This window comes from Dysidea avara, chromosome 1 (genome assembly GCF_963678975.1).
Source record: "Dysidea avara chromosome 1, odDysAvar1.4, whole genome shotgun sequence".
Taxonomy (NCBI): domain Eukaryota; kingdom Metazoa; phylum Porifera; class Demospongiae; order Dictyoceratida; family Dysideidae; genus Dysidea; species Dysidea avara.
The window spans coordinates 15,098,053-15,119,984 of NC_089272.1; the positions used below are offsets into that span (position 1 = coordinate 15,098,053).

At 39.1% G+C, this 21,932-nt stretch overlaps 2 protein-coding genes across 2 annotated transcripts; both read left to right on the forward strand.

Moving 5' to 3' along the window:
- Positions 1–7,498: 7,498 nt before the first annotated feature.
- On the forward strand, positions 7,499–18,055 carry LOC136260689 (uncharacterized). The gene is made up of 6 exons (XM_066054555.1): positions 7,499–7,622; positions 8,156–8,473; positions 15,156–15,881; positions 15,975–16,029; positions 16,076–17,966; positions 18,011–18,055. Exons 1-6 carry the CDS (start codon positions 7,499–7,501, stop codon positions 18,053–18,055), a joined length of 3,159 nt encoding a protein of 1,052 aa, XP_065910627.1.
- Positions 18,056–18,658: 603 nt separating this feature from the next.
- On the forward strand, positions 18,659–20,515 carry LOC136260765 (uncharacterized). Its single transcript, XM_066054659.1, has one exon. It carries the CDS (start codon positions 18,659–18,661, stop codon positions 20,513–20,515), a length of 1,857 nt encoding a protein of 618 aa, XP_065910731.1.
- The last annotated feature ends 1,417 nt before the right edge of the window (positions 20,516–21,932 follow it).

Consider the following 21,932-nt stretch of genomic DNA (forward strand, 5'->3'; position numbering starts at 1 on the left):
AACTACTTATATCAGCATCTTGAGAATTAAGTGACTATAGCTACAGAAACTGCGTGAACATTATTATGGAATAATAGGCTAGATAAAAGAATTAAAAAAGAATAATATGAGAAAACTTTGGGAAATTCTGGAAAGAATAATAGGTAAAATTTTGAGCATATTAGGCTCAGGCCTACCATTGAACCAGTGCTGCAACCCCTGTCTGGTGAGTCCTTTCGCTATGCCACAGCTAATGTGGAGGATGAGGCAAGTTTAGATGTAAGTGCACATGGTTTTTGGGGAAGTCGTCATCAGAAGGCTTTCTTTAATGTTAGAATTTTCAATCCAACTGCTCCCAGTTATCGAAACGCAGCGGTTTCTTCCTTGTACAGAAGGTTTGAAAGAGATAAACAAAGGATGTATGAACAGAGAATAAGAGATGTTGAAATGGGCTCATTCACTCCATTGGTTTTTCCACTTTTGTAGGGATGGGTAGTGCAGCTACAGTTGCTTATAAGCGTCTAGCTTCTATGCTATCTACTCAACGGGGCCAATCTTACAGCAGTGTTGTATCATGGATTAGATGTTCCACCAGTTTCTCTTTGCTCAGGTCAGCAGTGACCTGTTTGCGTGGAGCAAGGTCACACCGTGGCAGCCCTGTGACTATTGGAGCACTTGACCTTGCTATTTCGGAAGGCCAAGTGTTGCCATCTCATTGATTTTTTTTGAGTTTACAGTCTTTTTGTCCAGCACTTTTACCATCTGGTGCTGGGGGTGGTGGCAAGGGGTGCAGGCACCCCGGGAAAAAAAAAAAAGATATGACACAATACCCAATCTGTGTCACAATTACGCGATCGATTTTTATGAATAAGAAAAACTATTAGTTTTCACGCCTACCAGGCAAACCACTTAGAGCAGTGAGCTGAAAATCGGTGTTTAGCTGGAATAATTATCATAGAAAGTCCTTGTAGTGGTGCTGAAGAATCGGATTACAAATCACTGAGTTATCATCAACCAACAAACTATTGACAGCTTCAAACAATTATTATACAATCACTTTTAATTTAATGTACATTAGCACTTATGCCCCAGGCGGGCTCTGCTAATTAAACAATATAATAATAATAATAATTTAAGATTCCAAAGCCAACAACGTGTAGCATATGCGAGATCGAGATACTCTAATAGAACAGTCACCCTAATAGAGCATTCGGTTACGTTTATAACTGACTCCATTGTAGAATTATATTACATTGCAAGTTATTCTGTAGGGAGTTCAGCTACAAACAGTTAATCTTATAGACAATTCAGCTACGAGCAAGTCACCTGTAGTGAGTTCAGCTACAAATATGTTATTGTTGAGATTCAGAACATTATAAGTCACACTGAAGAGAATTCAGCTACAAACAAGTCACTGTGTAGAGGGTTCAGCTACAAAAACAAAGCTACCCAGTACAGGGGCGGATTCAGAGTTTGAAAGGGGGGTGCACTTTGCTGAAAAGTTGAAGACCAAAAAATAAAATAAAAAGGTCGACAACAACAATGGCTATCCTTTACCAAGTGTGTATACTATAAAGTATATAAAGATCCTTATTCAGATTCTCATCCATAGCTTCATAGTTAAGCTATACTTCCTCATGTACACTGTGACTGCTTTATTAGAGCGATTGGTGATTGACTGCTCTATTAGAGTATCTCGATCTTATATGCATTTTTTTAAAGGGGGGAGGGCACGTACCCCCTTTGCTCCCCCTGGATCTGCCACTGCAGTAGAGAGTTCATTCAGATCAGCTACAAACAGGTTGCTTTATGCAGTCTTCAGCTACAAGTAAGTCACTCTGTAGAGAGTTCAGCTACAAACAAGTCACTCTGTAGTACAAACAAATCACCGTGTAGCTGGAGAGTTCAGCAACCAATCAAAAAACCACTCTGTAAAGAGTTCAGCTATACAAACATGTTATAACTCTATAGAGAAAGTTATAACTCTGCAGAGAGATCAGCTAGAAACAATAAATGAAGAATGGCTTCACCAAAAGACACTTCTGACTGCTGTTGTTCGAAGTCTACAGCATGTAGAATCTAAGGATGTAAAAGCAAAACACCATCTGATCGTCTAAATGGCTTTGACAGTAATTTCACAGCAAAAATGTGACTGAATTTTGGAAAATCACCCATATGGGTGCATTTGATACCTAAATATTTAACGATCAAATCACAAGCTTTATAGTGCAAATCTACTTGTTGGTGGCTTTAGGCCATTCTCTATACCTTAAATTACAAGAAAGTTCTTGAAATATTTTCAGAACTGTGCCCTGCTCTTATTAGCAACCCACTAAATACGAAAATTCTAATTATTTCATGCCTGCCCATATGGGTGATTTTCCAAAATTCAGTCACAAATATTAATTATGACAATTCAGGTGAATTTTAGTTGCTTTCTCCAAGGATTCAGTATCGATTCACCTGAGTTGTCTTGCCATTAGGTCTGGGTGATAGTGCATACTTATCAATATTGCTACGATAGCAATTTTTCAATCGTTCTCGATATTTAAAAGCACACCCATTGATTCTATAAATCTAAACCAAGACAGCCAAGCTGTAAAAGAAGAGTGCAGCCCCCAAAGTGAAAAAAGATGCGAAATCCAAGGTGGCAGCCAAGAAATGGCTGTGATGGTAGGTTAATTGCAAAATGACAATTCGGGTGAATTTGTGTTGCCTCCTCCACTAGGATTTGGCACCAAATTCACCTGAATTGTTGTAATTAAAAGTTTTGTCATTAACCTACCATCACACCCATTTCTTGGCTGCCACCTTGGATTTCGCATCTTTTTTCACTTTGGGGGCTGCACACTTTTTTTACAGCTTGGCTGTTTCGGTTTAGATATCACTTTTTTATGCATTGCAAGCCACAAAGCTGGCCATATGGCTTTGATGCTTCCTTTTAACTTGTAAGGAATTGTGGAAGAAAGGAAGTAAATGTGTGTATAGCTTTTGTCTGATGAAATATTTGTATATTTAACATTGAATGATGATTATCACATACTGTAGTTAATAAGGTGACTTCTTACATAACTGAACTGCGGCTGATGAAACTCTCATTGTTTGTAGCTGAACTCTTTTCAGGGTGATTTGTTTCTAGCTGAACTCTCTACAGGATGATCTGTTTGCAGCTGAACTCTCTACATGGTGATTTCTTTGTAGCTGAACTCCCTACAAGGTGACTTGTTCTAGCTGAACTCTCTGCAGGGTGGCTGAATTCTCTACAGGGTGATTTGTTTGCAACTGAACTCTTTACAAGATGATTTGTCTCGACTCTCTAGCTGATCTCTCTATAGTGTAACTTGATTGTAGCTGAACTCTCTACAGGATGGTTTCTTTGTACACAAAGCTGTTTCAATAAGTACTGTATACGTATATACCAATACAGCCGAACTGTAAAAAGGTGTTGCCCCAATACAGCCATGCATGCCAAGATACAGCGGTTGTAGTGGTGAGAGGGTTAATTAATTAATAACAAGATTTCTGTACACAATCAACAGGCCATAATGGTAGGTACATCATGACAAGTCCAGATTACAATAGAGATTAGCTATTGTAGAGGAACTCTAAGGACAATTTGGTTTGTGCCACCCACATTAGAATGGTAATTATAGAACTTGTCCTATAGTGAAACTATATCCCCTAGACATCTCCAACTCAGATGACAATACTTCTCAGGAAATCCCTGATGATGCTACTCAATGTATACAAGACTCTGATCTACAATAAATGACTCCAGCACATCCTTTAGTGAAGGCCGTGTACATAGGAAGGCTGCTTCAAAGGCATTACAGGAGATCTCAAACTGGACAGCCATGTTACGCTGAGCCCCTAAGTATGTAGAGAATTGATGGACTTTAATCATACAGTACAATGGTATTGTATATTAGGAAGCATGGAGATTTGGGTTTTCCTAGCTCACCCAAAAACCAGCTTCACAACTCCATCCTGGCACCTTGGCAGCATTGGTTAGGTATAACCAAGGCCAAAAGTAATATGATCCTAAAGGCTTCCAATAAATTGTTATGCAACTTTAAAATAATTTATTCAATGGAATTTTCTACTGAATAACAGTCTTATGCATTCAGGCATGTGTAACTTGATAACAGCTAAGGCTATCAGCTTGTTTTTTCACTGTTCAATGTCACTTCATACCACAGTACATACAATGTACACATCATGGACTTACCTTTGTCCTCCTCTGTGACCTGTTTCTTTTTGCTGACAGCCCAAGGTGTGGATTCACAGTAGCACGATGCATGGTTTCCCTACAGTACATTTGTAAATGGGAATCGTCTTTATTTTCCGTAGCAACTGGACTGATTGCAGAGATGATTGTAACACTGTTCTTTATTTGTAATGCTGTGTGATGGGCTGAACATAGCTGAAAGCGAAGCATAATGGCCACTGCACTTTTGAAGCAGTTTTTGATAGCTGGGGCATGCATTCAGATGAAAACAGTAATTCTGGTGACATCCTTTCTTTTGATGCAGTATGCGTGGGTTCACCAGTCAAAATAATGTTGCAAAAAAGTAAACAAACAAGTTTAAGGAAAAATTAGAAATGTTAAGTTCAATAAGGGACCATAGAAAAAAGTAGGGAAGCATAAGAGGTCGTATACACCTGCAGATATACTAGTGAACATTTAATCCCTAATTCAGTCTTGGTCTTGGGTATAGACTGGATTAGGGATTAAATGTTCACTAGTATATCTGCAGGTATAGGCAACTTCCCTTGTTTCCCTACTTTTTTTCTATGATGCCTAATAAAACTTAAATTTTTTAATTTTTCCTTAATCTTGTTAGAATACTTATACTAATGCAATATAGTAGTCATGTGTGATGGAATAGTGGGTGTGGTGTGCATTATTATTCAGCCCTATCAATCATTCCATCCCAAGTCTTTCTCTCATAGCTTTGGACCTCTCCGTTGTCATACAGACATATGGTAGATTTTGCCAAGTGTGCTAAAAGAAGAAAAAAAACAAGAAAAAACTGAAACTTTTTGGCCGCTTGTATCGGAAATGGCTGGGGAGATTTTCTTCAAATTTTGCTATGTAACCTCCCTTCCCAGGCAGGTAATTTTGTACCAAATTTGGTTCCAATCGGATAAGAGATCACGGAGCTGCATATGGGTGAAACTTAAGTTGTCTTTCTTCCTCTCTAGACTCATGGTGTTACATGCCAGCTTCTTGGGCCACACACTTGATACGGTACTGCATATTGGGATTGGGAATCATGGAAATTTGGGGGTTTTGGACCAAAAAACTAGCTTCAAAGACCATCCTGAAGCCTTGGAAATATTGGCTAGTATAACCAAGCCCAAAGTGCCTTCAGTATGACCTTTAATGCTTTTGATACTGTGGGTAGCTACAAATTTTTTTACATTCAATGGAGTTTTCTGACTTACTAACTGCCTGCCTGCCTGCCTGACTCTTTCGGACAAGCATAACTCAATAACAGCTAAGGCTATGGGCTTGATTTTTTCACTGTTCAATGTCGCTTCATCCCGAGATGTGCCTTTTGGCATACTCCAGCTTGCAAAATGCATAAATCATGGACTTACCTTTGTCCTCCTTTGTGTTCTATTTCTTTTGGTTGACAGCACCAAGTGTTGATTTTCAGTAGTGCAGTGTATGGCTTCCTTATATGCTTGGAATTGTTTGATAATTTTCTATGGTGACTGAATTAATTGCAGAGGTATTTCTAATGCTGTTCTTTGCTGTGTAACAGGCTGAACATAGCTGCAAGCAAAGTGGAATAGCTACTTCACTTTTGAGTAAGTAATTGATAGTTGGGGCACATAAATCATCCATATTTTTTTGGTGACTGTATTTCTTCTACTGTTCTTTGTTCATAGCGCTGTAATAGGCTGAACATAGCTGTAAGCAAAACAGAATGATTACTTCACTTTCGAGTCAGTCATTAATTGCTTGGGTGCACGCTCAGATAAAAAAATTAACTGTGGCCTATACTTTCTTTTGATGTATGCGCAGGTTCACCAGTCATAGCAATAATGTTACAAAAAAATGTAAAAAAAAAAAACAAGGGTGAGGAAAATTTAGGAATCTTAAGTTCGATTACTTATCCAAATTGACATCACACTAGTATATCTGCAGATGTAGGTGACCTCCCTTGTTTTCCTACTTTTTCCATGATTCCTTGTTTCCCTACTTGTTTTCTATGATCCCTAAGAAATCATAGAAAAAAGTAGGAAAACAAGGGAGGCCACCTAAGGGATATCATAGAAGAAGTAGGGAAACAAGGGTAGGTCTAGTGTGAATCAATGTGGATAAGGTCCATTAAATCCCAGTGCGTGGGAGTATCAAAGCTCTGCGGTGGGTTATAACAACTATACAGCTAGACAGAGCGGTGCTGCTACTGTACGATATATTAGTTATCACCCAGTGATAACTAACTTATCACCCTGTTGCGGAGCCACTCAGTCTCATTCATGACATCATGATAACTGCAAATGGCATTGTTTACCAATGGAACAAAGAGCCAAATAAAGAAATATTGATGCAAAACACACCAATACAGCACTTAAACTAGCTAAATCTTACAAGAAAACTGTTAATCCTTTACACAATAACACTACAAATTACCAATACGATAGTTTAACAAATGTCAATAATAGTCCGTGACGATTTTCACTCCAGCAATCACTCCCAACGGTCACTATGGTGAAGAACTAACTTCCTCTAGCTTCATCGTTCTATCTCGGACTACGGTAGCCACTTGTTGGTCTTATTTTTCTCTTGCACACCACGCAACACCTCCATACCAACTTCTTACGAAGGCGAATCGTACCTGGAACCGCTGCTTCATAATGCTGCCCTTTACTACAGTCTGTAGGCAGTATGCAAGGTCTCTCTTGTAGCTACGAAGTAGAATCTCCACACAATTCGGACGAAACCTTGAGCACAGTGACAGGAACTCAAACTGGAACTTAATTTACTATCAGTAAACTTCTGCGCACTCTCGCGCACTGGAATATAAAATAGTTATATCCCATATACTCGGATGATATCATTGTTATTGCATTCATCCTCGGCTCTGCCTCGCACTTGTGTAATAACAATGATATCACCCTCATAACGGGATATAACTATAACTTACATGTGTTGCAATTTTATACTGGTAAAATGGGGATAAATACTGAACAATTGAATAAGTTATAGAACTGTGAATTATTGTGAGTATGGTTTCTGGCCAACGTTAATTTTATTTTTTGTAAGAAAGTGTCATGATCGCTACTATACAGTCTAGCACAATGGTGTCTGATAATTTAATTTTAATACACAGATATCATTGTTACCATTGTAAGTGATCCTCCTGGTAACCTTGTTGATGATGGTAATAATACTTTTGAACACCTGATTGGATCCAACATCACTTTTACCTGTGAGGTCAACTCCGCACTGATATTTAATGATAGTGATTTTATTTGGGCTTGTTCTACTGGATGTTTCGCTGACATGGAAGTGGAACAAACTATTAACATTACTGAAACAGAAGTAACTGACAGTGGAATATTAAATTGCTCTATTATCATTGATGGTGTGGAGTACACCAGTGAACCATATGACTTACTAGTATCAGGTAATGCATAAGTTACAAAACAAATTTCAAACAATGTAACTATTTGTTTATGCTCAATCTGTATAGTACGTGTAGTTATGAGAAACCAGAAGACATGTAACTTGCTTAAGTCATAAGGAGAACTTCAATCATGGTGTGGCTCTAAAAGGATTTTTTTCCCCACTGATTGTTTAGTCTGAATTCATTAAAAATTCAAACAATATTTTTACTGCATCAAGGACGATCAAATGCTATACATCTAAAGTACATGGACATTACTGATTTATTGAATGCATTATGGTGAATTTAAAAAGAGGTGCAATCCTTTTAAAATGGTAGTGTATAAACTAGTGCAACATACACATACTAAATGCCTTGATGCTATATTGAATAAGCTGTAGTTTTTAAAAATAAAAGTTAAAGAACATCTACCTTCTTCCTCTACTATTGAACATGCAATTTGCAAAGCTTGTTGTGGCAATTATATTATGCAGATATATTCTTAAATAACAAGTATGGATTACAAATTGCTTATTTCAGTATTTGTTTTGCAGAATTTATTCAAACAATTACACTACAACCATCTGGAGTCATGCAAGCAATGGTTGGTGAAATGCAGGACATCATATGTTCAGTAACAACAGCTACTACAACAAACATAAGTGAAGTAACTCTTTCCTGGGTAGGACCTGATGGGGTTATAATAGAGGATGATAGAGTGTCCATTATTCCAACATTTTCTGATGGCAACACTTACACAACAATCCTTCAGTTTGACTATCTGATGGAAGGTGATGAAGGAGTGTACACTTGTGATATAAAGATTGGTGAAGATGTTGATTCATTATCTGTGGAACTGCAAAACCTTATTAGTAAGTACTGTACATGATAACAATCAATTTTGTTAATGAGTCCAGCTAGTTGACAATTTTTTTAGCGTGCACATTCATTGTTTTCTGGTTACTTCTTGATCATAAAAGAAAGGCATTGAAAGAAATACATGATTAATAAGAACAAATTGTTGGACAGGTACAAAAGTTTATCTACACAAAAACAGCCAAACTGTAAAGAAAAGGTTGCAACCTGGGTAAAAAGTTATGAAATCAAAGATGGTGGCCAAGAAATGGCTGCAATATAGTTAAAACTAATAAATTTTAAGGTGGCAGTCAAGAAATTGATGCAATGATGCTAATGATTAATGATTTGCACAGCCATTATTAAAATCTATTAAACCCGAACGTCATTGCTATTAAACTTTATTAGCATTAACATCATTGCAGCCATTTCTTGCGATTTTACAACTTTTTAGTGAATGCCGCACCCTTTTTTCACAGCTTAACCGTTGTTTTTTTTTGTGGATTTCATATTTTGTACTCTATGGCTGGCTTTGGAGTTTGTTACCCAATGTTTTCTTATCTGATGGTTATTGAAGACAGAAGCTGTAATTGTGCTGTTTTCTTTGACTTGTTGGTTATATACTACTCTAATAAAGCACACATTTTGTGAGGAAGTAGGCCACATAGATCTCTCAAAAGAAGAAAAATAAAACTGTATCTCACGAATGGCTTCATCACATCTAATCAAAATTGTTGTGTGGTCCAGCCTATCTAGCAAACAGCTGTAATGCAAATATGGTATGGTTTGGAGAAGTGACCATGGAGTTATGCAGGCATAAATTATATTTTCTTTCTTCCTGCCAATAAACACACAGTGTGACTCACCAGCTTTCTTGTTCATGCAATACACTACCATGTGTCTTGATCAATCATATGACACCTGTTAATATGTATATTGTTTATCTGCTATTGTAGTTCCAAGTCGTATGTTTCATTTAATTTGACTATTTAAGAGGTTTGCATACAAATTGGCAACAGTTTTTTATGTTTTTCTTCCTACACATTATACTATGAATAATGTATGAACAACATAATATATAGGTCATTAAGTTTGTTGTACAGTGTAGGAAAAATATAGGCATGCATTTTTATGCACTTTTTTGTTGTGTGTAATAAAATTATTACAATCATATTATGTGACTGGGCCTGTGAAAATGGGGCACGTGGGCACATAAAAATTTATTTGCCTACCTTTTCAAACTTCATTGATGTATACTTTTTTATGTCATTAAGCTAAGCCCATGAAATTTTCATCAATTGTGTGAAAATTGGTTGGCTTTATTATGCAAGAAACAGAATGGAAATTTGTGATCCCAGTAACCTGTTATGAGATAGGGTGTAGTTTGTGCCCATATTATCGCAGGCCTGGTCAGATTTGATATGTGTGATATTTTCTATAAAAGTTATATTGCAGTCAATTGTTTTCAGTGATTTGTAATCCAGAAATGGTAACATGCTTATCTGAGGTACGTGTGTATATCAATGTATGTGTGTGTTTAGATCATTGCATAAAATACAATAGCAACAGTTTTCTTGCAATGCTGCCATCACTTAATGCAAAATTCATTGTGCTTGTTTAACACATGACTGCTAGACAGTATATACTTCAAAACTGTTCATACACACATACAGTAAATGTGTCAATGTCAGTTAACCACAATAATTAGAACAATTGGTTAATGCTTCACAATCCATACAGCTAAAATGTTCCACTCGTACACTTAAGGGAATTTTTGTTTAGAGTTTACTGTAGACTCTCAGAATAGGCTTTGTGATAGCTCCCTCTTAATCAAATGTGCATTATAAATATGTTGTTATACTGCAGTGTATATGAATAATCAGTCACAACTTTTGTATTTTCTCACTGCATCTGACTACTTAACCCTATGAATTGTCAGAGTGTAGGCAGCAACACAATCTTGGAGCCTTGTGTGCACTATTACCTGCTTACATGCAGCTATCCTCAGCTGCTAAATAACTTTAATCATTTTAACTGAAAGTCAGCGCTGAATTACTGCAAATAATTTTTTTATAATTGTAGTGCAACTACTTTATAGCCAACATTTTTTAAGTGTACAGCTTAATTTACCCCCTCCCCTTTGTACCATTGCAACAATTCTGAAACAACTTAGTATAATTTTAAACACAAGGCTTAAAGCATTCATCAATTGTTGTATTTCATAAAATGACATGTACCTATAATTGTGACCAGGCCTGCAAAAACAGGGCATGTGGGCACAAACTACACCCAGTCATATAACAGGTTATATCTCATTGAGAGAATAGAATATGTGTATTCTGTAACTTTTATTATGAGGTGAACAAATGTTTAATACAGGCTAAAAATTGCATGACATAGCACAGTGGCATAAAAAGTTATGGGCAATGAAAGTTTGAAAAAGTAGGAAAATTTTATGTGCTCACATGCCCTGTTTTCACAGGCCCGGTCACAATTATTGAAAATTTGTAGTAAGCAACAGTGTAGAAGGTAAGCACTGTAAGGTGGAACAAAATTAGTTTAGTAGCTGGAACTGATGAAACGTATATACGTATGTTACAGTACTGTATGTATAATGCTGGGAGAGTACAGTGCAGTAAGAATGAACAGATTCTAATTACATACTTTGTAGCACTCATAAAATTACAGTACCAAAACTTCAGAAAATAATATGGATGTTTTGAATATTATTTTTATTTGCATATTCACTCTGTTAGTAGAGTGGCATAGTGCAATAGTTACACACTTTTTGATACAATTATGAAGCTTTCCATAAAAGTTGTACTTCTTGTGACATATATTTTTGATATAGAGCCATCGTATATTGATCTTTGGTGACCTTTACAGCCATTTTTGTATTGAAAATTCACTACTTTTGTCTTTATCTCCCAGAGGCACCATGTAGTTTCAAATTAAAGGTGCAGCTAAAATGGCTTTTATTTGAAGTCAACAGGTGATTGCATTCCAAAGTTATTATCATTTATATTGGCCATTAAATTCTATAAATTACTTGCCCATTCGTAATTTACACCATAAGGACAAAGAACTTTATGACTTAAAATGATCATAAGCTTGTAGTGGAATGAGATACGAACTTCAAACGAAAGTCAATATACATGTAGATCTTAGATCAAGTTACACCTTTTATTTGATACCATGTATTAACAGTGTAAAATAATGCCCCAAGGAGATAAAGACAAAAAATGTGACTGGATTTTGGAAAAACAATCCAAATCTCACATTAGAAGTTTTGAGATAAACGGTTTTAAAGAATTGAAGCCAGCATAACTCTCCAAGGATAGCAAGCACGCGTATGAAATTTACACAAAAGATGCATCAATCTGTTACCTTTCAAGCCACTTCCAGTACTTGTAGCTGCTTGTACAGTTTCTCACCAAATAAGATAGAAAATCTGAGCAGTTGGACGAGCAAAGTAGTATCACGAGTGCTCACAAAGGGATGGAGGCTGGGGGGTGGTGGGGAGGGCAAGTGATAGACCTCAAAATGGAGGCAGACCACGATTGGAGTCCAGACACGAGATTACAGGGCTGTGCTGGCTCCTTAGTGGCTGATATGTAGCAAAATCAACAGAGAACGCGTCTAGCCAACATTGTCAGGCAGGGACATGTATGAACATTGTAAGGCTGTCCACCAGTAAACCACTGATTCTTGCCAAGCCAGGTCCTTCACAAGGCCTGAAACTGCCATTTGAGCACTCCACACCACCCAGAAAAGACATCTGTTAAAACCAGCCTCGTGTAGTTTGAGTAGTGCTGAGGGTCAAAACTTGTAGTACGATAATGTAGCTATCCACTGGTGGTGTTAGTTTGATTCTGCCTGATGTGCGATTTGGATCGGTTCTGTAAAATCTGGTCACAAATAATGATTAATTTCAATAAAAAATGGCTGTAAAGGTCACCAAAGATCAAACCCAGATGGCACTACATCAAAACAAATGTCATGAGGAGCAAAATTTGTGTGGAAAGTTTCATAATTGTATCACAAAGTGCACGAAATGCTCATTTTGGTACTAAGCTGCTCTACTAGTTGTGATCATAATATTATTGACTTTACGAAATACAACTACTGTACGTAGAACATGTATGAATGTGTCTCAAATCTTTGAAATGTTATGTATGATTTATTCTCATTCTTTCTAATAGTTTTACCCATTTGGGTTAGACACAAGTGATAATACAGTAGGACCAACTGATGATGGATCCTCACCACCAGTTAACCTGAAAGAAGACTTCATCTTTTTTGACCGAACTTACAGAAGATTGTTTGTAAGTGAATCATGATAATTATAATAGTGATGTTTGTAACTGTGTACTAGCATACAATGGAGTTTCACATCTTTTATTTGAATCAATATGTTTTGTATAGAAATGCATTAATAGTTTCTCTGTCATTAGAAAGCACCAGTACATGTTTCTTTATGTCTCACAGTTGATCACCTATTTAGTATAGCTATATTAAAGTATCGCTGCAAGTGCTATGAATAACTGAAATACCAGCCATGCAGCCAAGATGCTAATAATGCATGAGGCAAGGCCAGGTTCTTAGCATGTTAACAGTCAAGGTGTGCATTATTGCTAGAGTTCTGTACTTCTTTTAGGTCCATCAATTAGTGTAATGATAAACCTCAGTAATTTTCTCTGGACTAAGCTGCTGATTGCTGAGTTCCAGTATGATATTGGCCACACCCAGCTGTCCTGAAGGTTGTATACAGAGCAAACTGCTGATGCCTGTGTTTTATTATTGTCATAATTAAGTGTTTAAGATTCATAAAGTACAGTTGGTGGGCAATAAAGTACAGTACAGTTCACACCTCAACAGTACTTCATGGAATAGTGAGGATATTTTCCTTTCTTTGGCCCTTTTCTGTTACACCTTATTGTTAGTACTGTTCTTAGGTTTCCAGTTCCAGTTTGCTAGATTAGGTAATCCAAAGGCTGCAGCACATGTTGCTGTCAGACCTTCAGTGCTGGTCACTGTACAGCTTTAATAATAATTATACAACCAAGTACTAAAGATAATACGAAATGCGGTTAAAATTATGTCATTAATAATGAGTGAATGAATGAATAAATAAATAAATAATAATAATAATGTTTGAGAAAACCACAAGGCCTAAAGCTTCGCACTAATCGGGAATAGAATCCATGTTGTATAAAAGACAATCATATAATGGACAGGTGTTTTCTTGGAGGTGATAGAAATGTGTGACAATTCTATTTAATGCCAATCAATATAGTTGGCACATGATGCCCACTAGACAAGTAAACTACTGTTCATTTGTGTTTGAAAGTGGGTGACAGCGATTATTTTGATTGGAAGACGAGTGGTTGCTACGCCTGCTTAATAAACAATGTCATTAGAATTTGCTACTAATCGCTGGAGGTCAGTTTGTGTTGGTTAAAATACTTCAATATTCTTGTTTCTTTAGTCTCGGGTAACTAGGCTACCTTCACTTGTCTATGGGATGGGAGACAGCCTCACCTGGCAGGCCATTGTGTGCAGTTTCCAGCTGATAAATTTGTGTGATGATGCATAGCTCTCTACCTGAAACCTTTTAGTGCCAGGAGTGCCCAGACTGATCACTAATATGGGCCCTGAGAAAACTACATAAATATTCACTGCTAAATTGCATCCCATGTACTGAACACTGATGGAGAGAATAAACACAATGCACGCAAACGTGCCCTTAGGCTGATAATTGCTATGTGCATGGTTGTGCTTGCTATTAACTGCTATTATTATATGTAGCTGCAGTCTGCCACCATCAGCAATGCTCCACATGCTTGTGCACACTGACATATCCATGAAATTCTGGTATTGCATTTCAGCCACATTTGTTCTCCAAATTTTTTTGGTCTTGCAGCATATCCATGGCATCATGTGATCATTTAGTACAAATGACCCAGCACATGTTAAATATAATACATAACTCAGATATCAGTTGTAGGTGACAGACAGTTGGAATATTCTGCCAATCTGTGATGTAATTGCTGTGCATTATTCAGAGTATTAAGAGAGATCGCACGTGACGTTACCTCGTGCTAGTTTTTGTAACGAGTGAAGTAGTATTAGAGGTATACGAGAACCAACGAATCCCTCACATGGTCCTTCGAGTCGACTACGAGCTAGTGAAAAACAGCAAGACAGTCAGCAGCAGAAATTTGAGCTAAATTTATTTCTAACCACAAACGCGAACACCTTGGTACCGGGTTATAAATGGTACCCGACCAGGCTAGTGTATTGCGTTAAATGATCGTGTATTTCTCTGCTGACCCCTTACAGGTTGATCGAATTCAGTTGGTGAACATTAATTAGAATACATCGTTTAAGACACTTCTACTGACAGTTGATGTATAAGAGTAACATTATTAGACATTACGTTAATTACAACGATGGCTGAAGCCCTTGCAAGGTTGAAAAAAGTTCGAGCAGGACATAGATCGTCTGCTTCAAGGCTCATGAATCAACTAGAGGAAGCTAGTGCCGTCACAGGAGGACCGGTGCCTGAGAAGTTACAACAATGGAAGCTTTCTTTAACAGAAAAGTTAGACAAACTTCGTGCATTAAATGATGAAATATTAGCATCAATCGAGGACGATGCAATTGCAGATGAAATTGAGTAGTCTGACGTGTTTTCAGAACGGATACAGCAATGCATATGTCATGTGGAGCAACTAATTTTATCCAAGCCACCACTACCTGCACGCACTCATCGAACCTCCCCACCACATGACAGTCCAAGCAAGCCACCTGACGAGCCACCAACAACCATTACTGATGCAACTACTCACACAGATACCTTACTTACACCAGGGCATGATACAAGAGATAGTGGTAGCAAAGTAAAGCTTCCTAAGTTAGTGCCAAAGACATTTAACGGCGACCTCACCAAGTGGGAGGCATTTTGGAGCACCTTTGAGTCATCCATACACCTCAATCCAACCTTGTCGGCCGTTGACAAGTTTACGTACTTGAATTCCCTGTTAGAGGGCCCTGCAATGCGAGCTGTAGCCGGACTTAAGCTCTCTGCTGGTAACTACACAGAGGCGATTGACACTTTAAAGAAACGCTTTGGCAACAAGCGACAAATTATCTCCCGTCATATGGACACCTTGTTAGAATTGGAGTCTGTTTCATCAGTTAACAACATCAGGGCTCTTCGTCGTTTTCATGACCAGGTTGAGTTTCAAGTGCGCAGTCTGAAGTCACTTGACGTCCCATTAGATTCATATGGGAATTTGTTGTCATTCTTGTTTATGAATAGACTTCCCCAGGAGCTTTGTTTGATCATTAGTAGAGAAGTTGGTGATGCAGAGTGGAATTTTGATCAATTAATGGGTATTGTTGAACGCGAGATAAGCGCATGTGAGAGATCATCCTCATCCAGGGTGGGTCACATGTGCCAACTACCGCGGCTCTGCTGACAGGTGATGGTCAATTGAAGTGTTCTTATTGTAGACAGGGACATTCCTCAGCATCGTGTGATGTTGTTACTGATACTTCACAGAGAAAGGTGATCCTGAAGAGAGCTGCAGGACGTTGTTTTGTGTGTCTTAAAGACATCATATGAGTAAAGACTGTCGATCCTCTGTCAGATGTGCACGTTGTGGTGGCCGGCACCACATCAGTATTTGCAAGAGCAGTTATACTGCAAATAAGGGTGATGGAGACAAGCAGCGCTCAGACTCACAGAATCATGTTGGTTCAGGCCCAACCTCAGTGGTCCAACCCCAGCCACCACCCAGTCAGCAAGTCCTGCAGCAGACTATCCCACAACCTCTTCCACAGCAACAGTTACTACCAACACCAGGGCAGCAGATGCCAGTGACAACTCAGCTCTATTGTGTGAATACGCAAGTGCCAGTGTTACTACAGACAGCCAAGGCTTATGTGCACAAGTGGAATGATCCAGGATGTGGGATGACTATAAGATTGATGCTGGATGGGGGGAGTCAATGTTCTTACGTAACCCAGAGAGTGAGAGATGCCTTGGGATTGCAACCAGAGCGTACTGAACAAGTACAAATTAAGAACTTTGGCTCAGATAGTACCACAAGGCAGACTGTTGAGGTGATCAGACTTGCTGTCCCTCTTAAGACTGGCACTACCATCTACTTTGTGTTCTCCACAGTGCCACTGATCTGTGAGCCATTATCATGCCAACCGATTGCTTACACCAAGGAGAAGTACCATCATCTTTCAGACCTTGATCTTGCTGACTTTTCTAGGGTTGGTGAGGAACTTCAAGTAGATGCCTTGATTGGAGCGGATCACTATTGGCAGTTGGTAACTGGAGAAATCATACATGGAAAGAGTGGACCAACGGCAATCAACACCCATTTAGGCTGGGTACTGTCTGGCCCAGTTTGTAGTGAAGCCAATGTACACAACTTGAATTCCTATCACTCACTGCTTGTGCAATCGTCAGATACATCTTCCCTGGACAGTGTGCTTAAGAGCTTTTGGGAGCTGGAGTCACTAGGCATTCAGTCAGTTGAACCATCTGTCCATGATGTTTTCAAGGACTCAGTAATGTTTAGAGATGGCAGATATGAAGTTACACTCCCATTGCGAGATAAACAGACAAGGCCTCCCAGTAACTTTAAACCAGCTAAGAGGCGACTCCTAACACTGCTTAAGAAGCTACGTCATCATCCTGAGGTACTACAGGAATACCATGCCATCATACAAGAGCAGTTACGACTGGGAATTATTGAGAAGGTCAGTGAGGCGTCTACTCACAAGAATGGTACTGGAACACATTATCTACCACATCATGCAGTCATCCGCCAGGACAAGTCAACAACCAAGTTGCGGATAGTCTATGATGCCTCTGCAAAGGCAGAGGGCCGTTCACTCAATGATTGCTTGTTTTCTGGGCCCAAGTTTAATCAGAGTATCCTAGACATCATTTTGAGGTTCCGATGTTACCGAGTCGCACTAGCGGCAGATATAGAGAAAGCCTTCCAAATGGTGTCTGTTACCAACTCAGACAGGGATGTGCTGCGGTTTCTGTGGGTGGATGATGTACACAAGGAATCACCAGCAATAGTGCAAATGCGATTTACCAGAGTAGTTTTTGGTGTGTCTGCCAGCCCTTTCCTACTCAATGCCACTATACGCCACCACCTTGAGAAGTATTGGGATGAAAACCCAGATCTAGTAAACACTCTAATGAAATTAATCTATGTTGACAATGTTACGTATGGTGCTGATGGGGAGGATGAGGCTTACAAGCTTTATGTGTTGTCTAAGAAAGTGTTTGCAGAGGGTGGATTTAATTTGCGTAAATTTGTTACCAATTCACCGACCTTGCGTCAGAGAATAGCATCTCATGAACAGATCTCGTCACCTGATGTACATCTCAAGAGTAGCGTCATGGAAGAGGACGCAATCTATACAAGTGATCTCCTGACAGGAAGTGTACCTGGCGGACAGAAAGTTCTTGGCGTAAGTTGGAATCCAATAAATGATGTGTTAGAATTTGATATCAGGCAAATAGCCATTTCTCTGCATACATTGACACCAACCAAGCATAATATAGTTAGTTTTGCTTCACGTTTTTATGGCCCTTTGGGTTTTTTGTCTCCGGTGATAGTGATGCTGAAAATATTTTTTCAAGAGTTATGGAGGTTCAAGCTTGGTTGGGACAATCACCTACCAAGGGAATTGCTAACTAAATGGACAAGCTTGCTATCGAAGTTCCAGGGTAGTTCGTTACCCTTCCGAGATGTTACTTTCACTTATCAGGTAAACCAATGGCAAATGTCCTGTATGGGTTCTGTGATGCCTCCACTGCCGCATATGCAGCTGTGGTCTACTTATTTGTCGGCTCAGAATCAGCCTATTTTGTAGCGTCTAAGACACAAGTGTCACCCCTTAGCCATCAGACTGTTCCTCGGCTTGAATTGTTATCTTGTCTCCTACTATCTAGGCTCATTTCCACTGTATTTGCGGCTCTTGAATCAGTTATCAGTGTTCAAGTGGGTTCATGTTTCACGGACTCAAAAGTAACTTTGTTTTGGATTCAAGGAGAGCATAAGCAGTGGAAACAGTTTGTTCACAACAGGGTAACAGAAATCCAATGACTAGTGCCAGCACAACACTGGGCACACTGTGCAGGGAAGGAAAACCCGGCTGATATGCCGTCTCGTGGTATTTCACCTCAGGAACTAGAGACAAGCCTGGTGTGGAGACATGGCCCTTACTGGCTACCAAAGTTCTCTCCAGCACAAGTCACTGATGAGCTACCTATACCAGAAGATTGCATGTCAGAAATGAAACTGACCAATCACACCTTACTAATAGCAACAGATCGTAGTGGCATAGGGAAACTGATAGACTGTGAACGTTACAGTAAGTTACGTAAGCTATTAAGAGTGACAGCACTTGTGAGGAAATTTATTGCAAGGTTTAAAATGCTAGTTCAACACAATGGCCCTTCTGTTGATTGGACACTGACAGCTGCAGACATAGAAATGGCAGAACTGGCCTGGATTACTGACTGCCAGAATCATTTGACTGATGATAGCAAATTTGAAGTGTGGAAGAACCAGCTAGACTTGTTTCTAGACGAGCATGATGTTTGGAGGTGTGGAGGAAGACTGAAGAAGGCAAACTTGCCGTATGCTCAAACACATCCAATGTTGCTCCCCAAGCAACATCCTTTGACTGTTTTGATTGTAAAGAGTGCCCATGACCGAACCTTGCACGGTGGTGTGAAGGATACTTTAACAGACATTCGCTCTAAGTATTGGCTTGTCATAGGCAGACAATTTGTTAGAAAAATAATTCATCAGTGTGTAACATGTCGCAAAGTGGAAGGCCCTCACTACAGAGCAGTACCTCCACCGCCACTACCAGACTCCCGTGTCACTGAAGCACCACCATTTTTGTACTGTGGAGTCGACTTTGCTGGGCCTCTCTATGTTAGGGAGAGTGATGGATCAGGAAGCAGCAAGGTATGGATAGCATTATATACGTGTTGTGTTACACGTGCTGTTCATCTGGAATTGGTCCCAGACATGAGTACTCAAACATTTATCTGTTCATTTAAGAGGTTCAGTGCCAGAAGAGGTGTACCTGCACAAATAGTCTTGGACAGTGCTAAGACATTTGTATCTGCAGCACAGACACTTCAGGATGTGCTAAGGAGCCCAGAAGTACAGCAGCATTTCGCAGGTATTAATGTTAAGTGGGTTTTTAACCTGGAGAAAGCACCATGGTGGGGTGGTTTCTTTGAGAGGATGGTCCAGTCAGTTAAGAGATGCCTAAAGAAGTCTATTGGCAAGGCTAGGCTTTCGTATGATGAACTAATAACAGTATTGACGGAAATTGAGGCAATGATCCACTGTCGACCCCTCTCATACTTATCTGCAGAAGACTTGGATGAGCCACTTACACCATCTCACCTAATGACTGGACATCGTCTGTTATCCTTGCCAAATGTCACTGGATCAGTTGACAGTAATGATGAGGACTTTGTAGTGAGTTGTGATGATCTCAATGACAGGGTACAGCATCTGAACAGTATTCTAGAGGACTACTGGATTAGATGGAGAGATGAATATCTTCTTCAGCTCCGGGAACATTACAATACTGTGGACAAAGTGGGATTCCCTAGATCGCCAGTACCTGGAGAGGTGGTTATTGTCCAAGGTGAGAATCATCCACGTAATTTATGGAAACTTGGTAAGATAAATGATACGATGAAAGGTGATGATGGCCAGATCCGTGGAGCTATATTGGATGTTATCACTAATGGGAAGCACAAAACAATCCGTAGACCAATAACGCAGTTGTATCCACTTGAGGTGATGTCAAGGTCAGATGTCATTCAGAAGCAAGGCTCTAAGGATCAGGATGACACTAGGGAGGTGACAGTTGATCCTCCAGTCTCTCGACCTGTTGACAACCCAGCCTCTCGACCTGTGCGGACAGCAGCTCAAAGAGCTCGGCAGCAAGTGCATGAGTGGATAACTGATGCTAATCAAACCTGACAATATGTGTTGTAAGTGTATGTTATGTTGTAATTAGGTAACCGTTTAGGAACCTTCTTAAAGTTGACCTGGGTCAACTTGGGGGGAGTTTGAAGTTTGATGTAATTGCTGTGCATTATTCAGAGTATTAAGAGAGATCGCACGTGACGTTACCTCGTGCTAGTTGTTGTAATGAGTGAAGTAGTCTTAGAGGTATACGAGAACCAACGAATCCCTCACACAATCTTACCATGGTCTGCTCTTGGAAACTCCAGCCATGTCTTAATCCAGTGCTTTAATCCATCCTCATTTAAACATATCATGTAACACAAATTGTGTACAATTGCATAAAATTAATGTAATAGGTGTTCGTTGGATGTTTAAGCTTTACTGCTTGTAGTCGTCAGATTCAATACCATACTTCTCACAATTTATAGTGCAATCTCACATCCTCACATCTCCATGGTTGAATAATCACTGATTGTAAATAGTCACTAATTACATATAATATGTATTTGTGACAGTCTATTCCTCTAGAATTATATTACTATGCATCTTTTATACCTGTACACGCTGTGTTGGCCATGCACTGTATGTACATGCCCCATCAGTAGGTTGTTGCATTGGTGATTGTACTTGGTTGTATGTGCTCCGGGCCAAAGTGCACTTTTTCATTTGATGTCACAAATGCAAAGTTTTATTATATAGAATATATTTTCCTTGACCATACATTAGCTCTGTTACCCAAAATTATAATGCATGTATACACACTTACATATGTTATAGCTAAAGCACCGCTGTGCATGTGTACGGATAATACAGCATAAGGGGGCATATTGAGAGGCTAATACAGCACGAGGCAAAGCCAAGTGCTGCATTAGCTTCTCAGCACCCCTGAGTGCTGTATTTTTCATACACACAAACATAGGCAGTGCTTAAAGTGTTATATTGTACTTCCTGGTCGTCTGACTTGGAGCAATTTTCCCTAGTAATCAAACTACTGCGATTTTTTATCATCAGGATATCAGTAAGTGTTTATAATTATAATCTATTTCTAGTCATAGAACAAACTAATAGGATTAATAATAAGCTAGTTTTAGCGATTTACAATGTCATGCACGTGATCAATCGTGATGTCTTAGTGGAGTCATGTTTAAATAGCTTCATGATCAGACGATCAGTAAGTGTTAATCTAATCCAAAACATCCAAGCTGTAAAAAAAGAGTGCGGCCCTCAATAAGGCTATGGTGAAAAAATATGTGAAATCCAAGGTTACGGCCAAGAAATGGCTGTGATGGTAGGTTAATGGTAAAAATTTTAATAGCGACAATTCAGGTGAATTTGGTGCCGCTTGATCTTGGCAAAAAATTCACCTGAAGTGTCGTTATTAAAATTTTACAATTAAACTACCATCACAGCCATTTCTTGACCGCCACCT

Excerpts from the sequence above, each read along its gene's own strand:
- LOC136260689 (XM_066054555.1), top strand. The coding sequence starts at position 7,499 with ATGGAAGTGGAACAAACTATTAACATTACTGAAACAGAAGTAACTGAC. Across the intron at positions 8,474-15,155 it reads GGAACTGCAAAACCTTATTA|AACGGATACAGCAATGCATA; the intron begins GTAAGTACTGTA and ends ACGTGTTTTCAG. Across the intron at positions 16,030-16,075 it reads CTGATACTTCACAGAGAAAG|ACATCATATGAGTAAAGACT; the intron begins GTGATCCTGAAG and ends TGTGTCTTAAAG.
- LOC136260765 (XM_066054659.1), top strand. The coding sequence starts at position 18,659 with ATGCCGTCTCGTGGTATTTCACCTCAGGAACTAGAGACAAGCCTGGTG.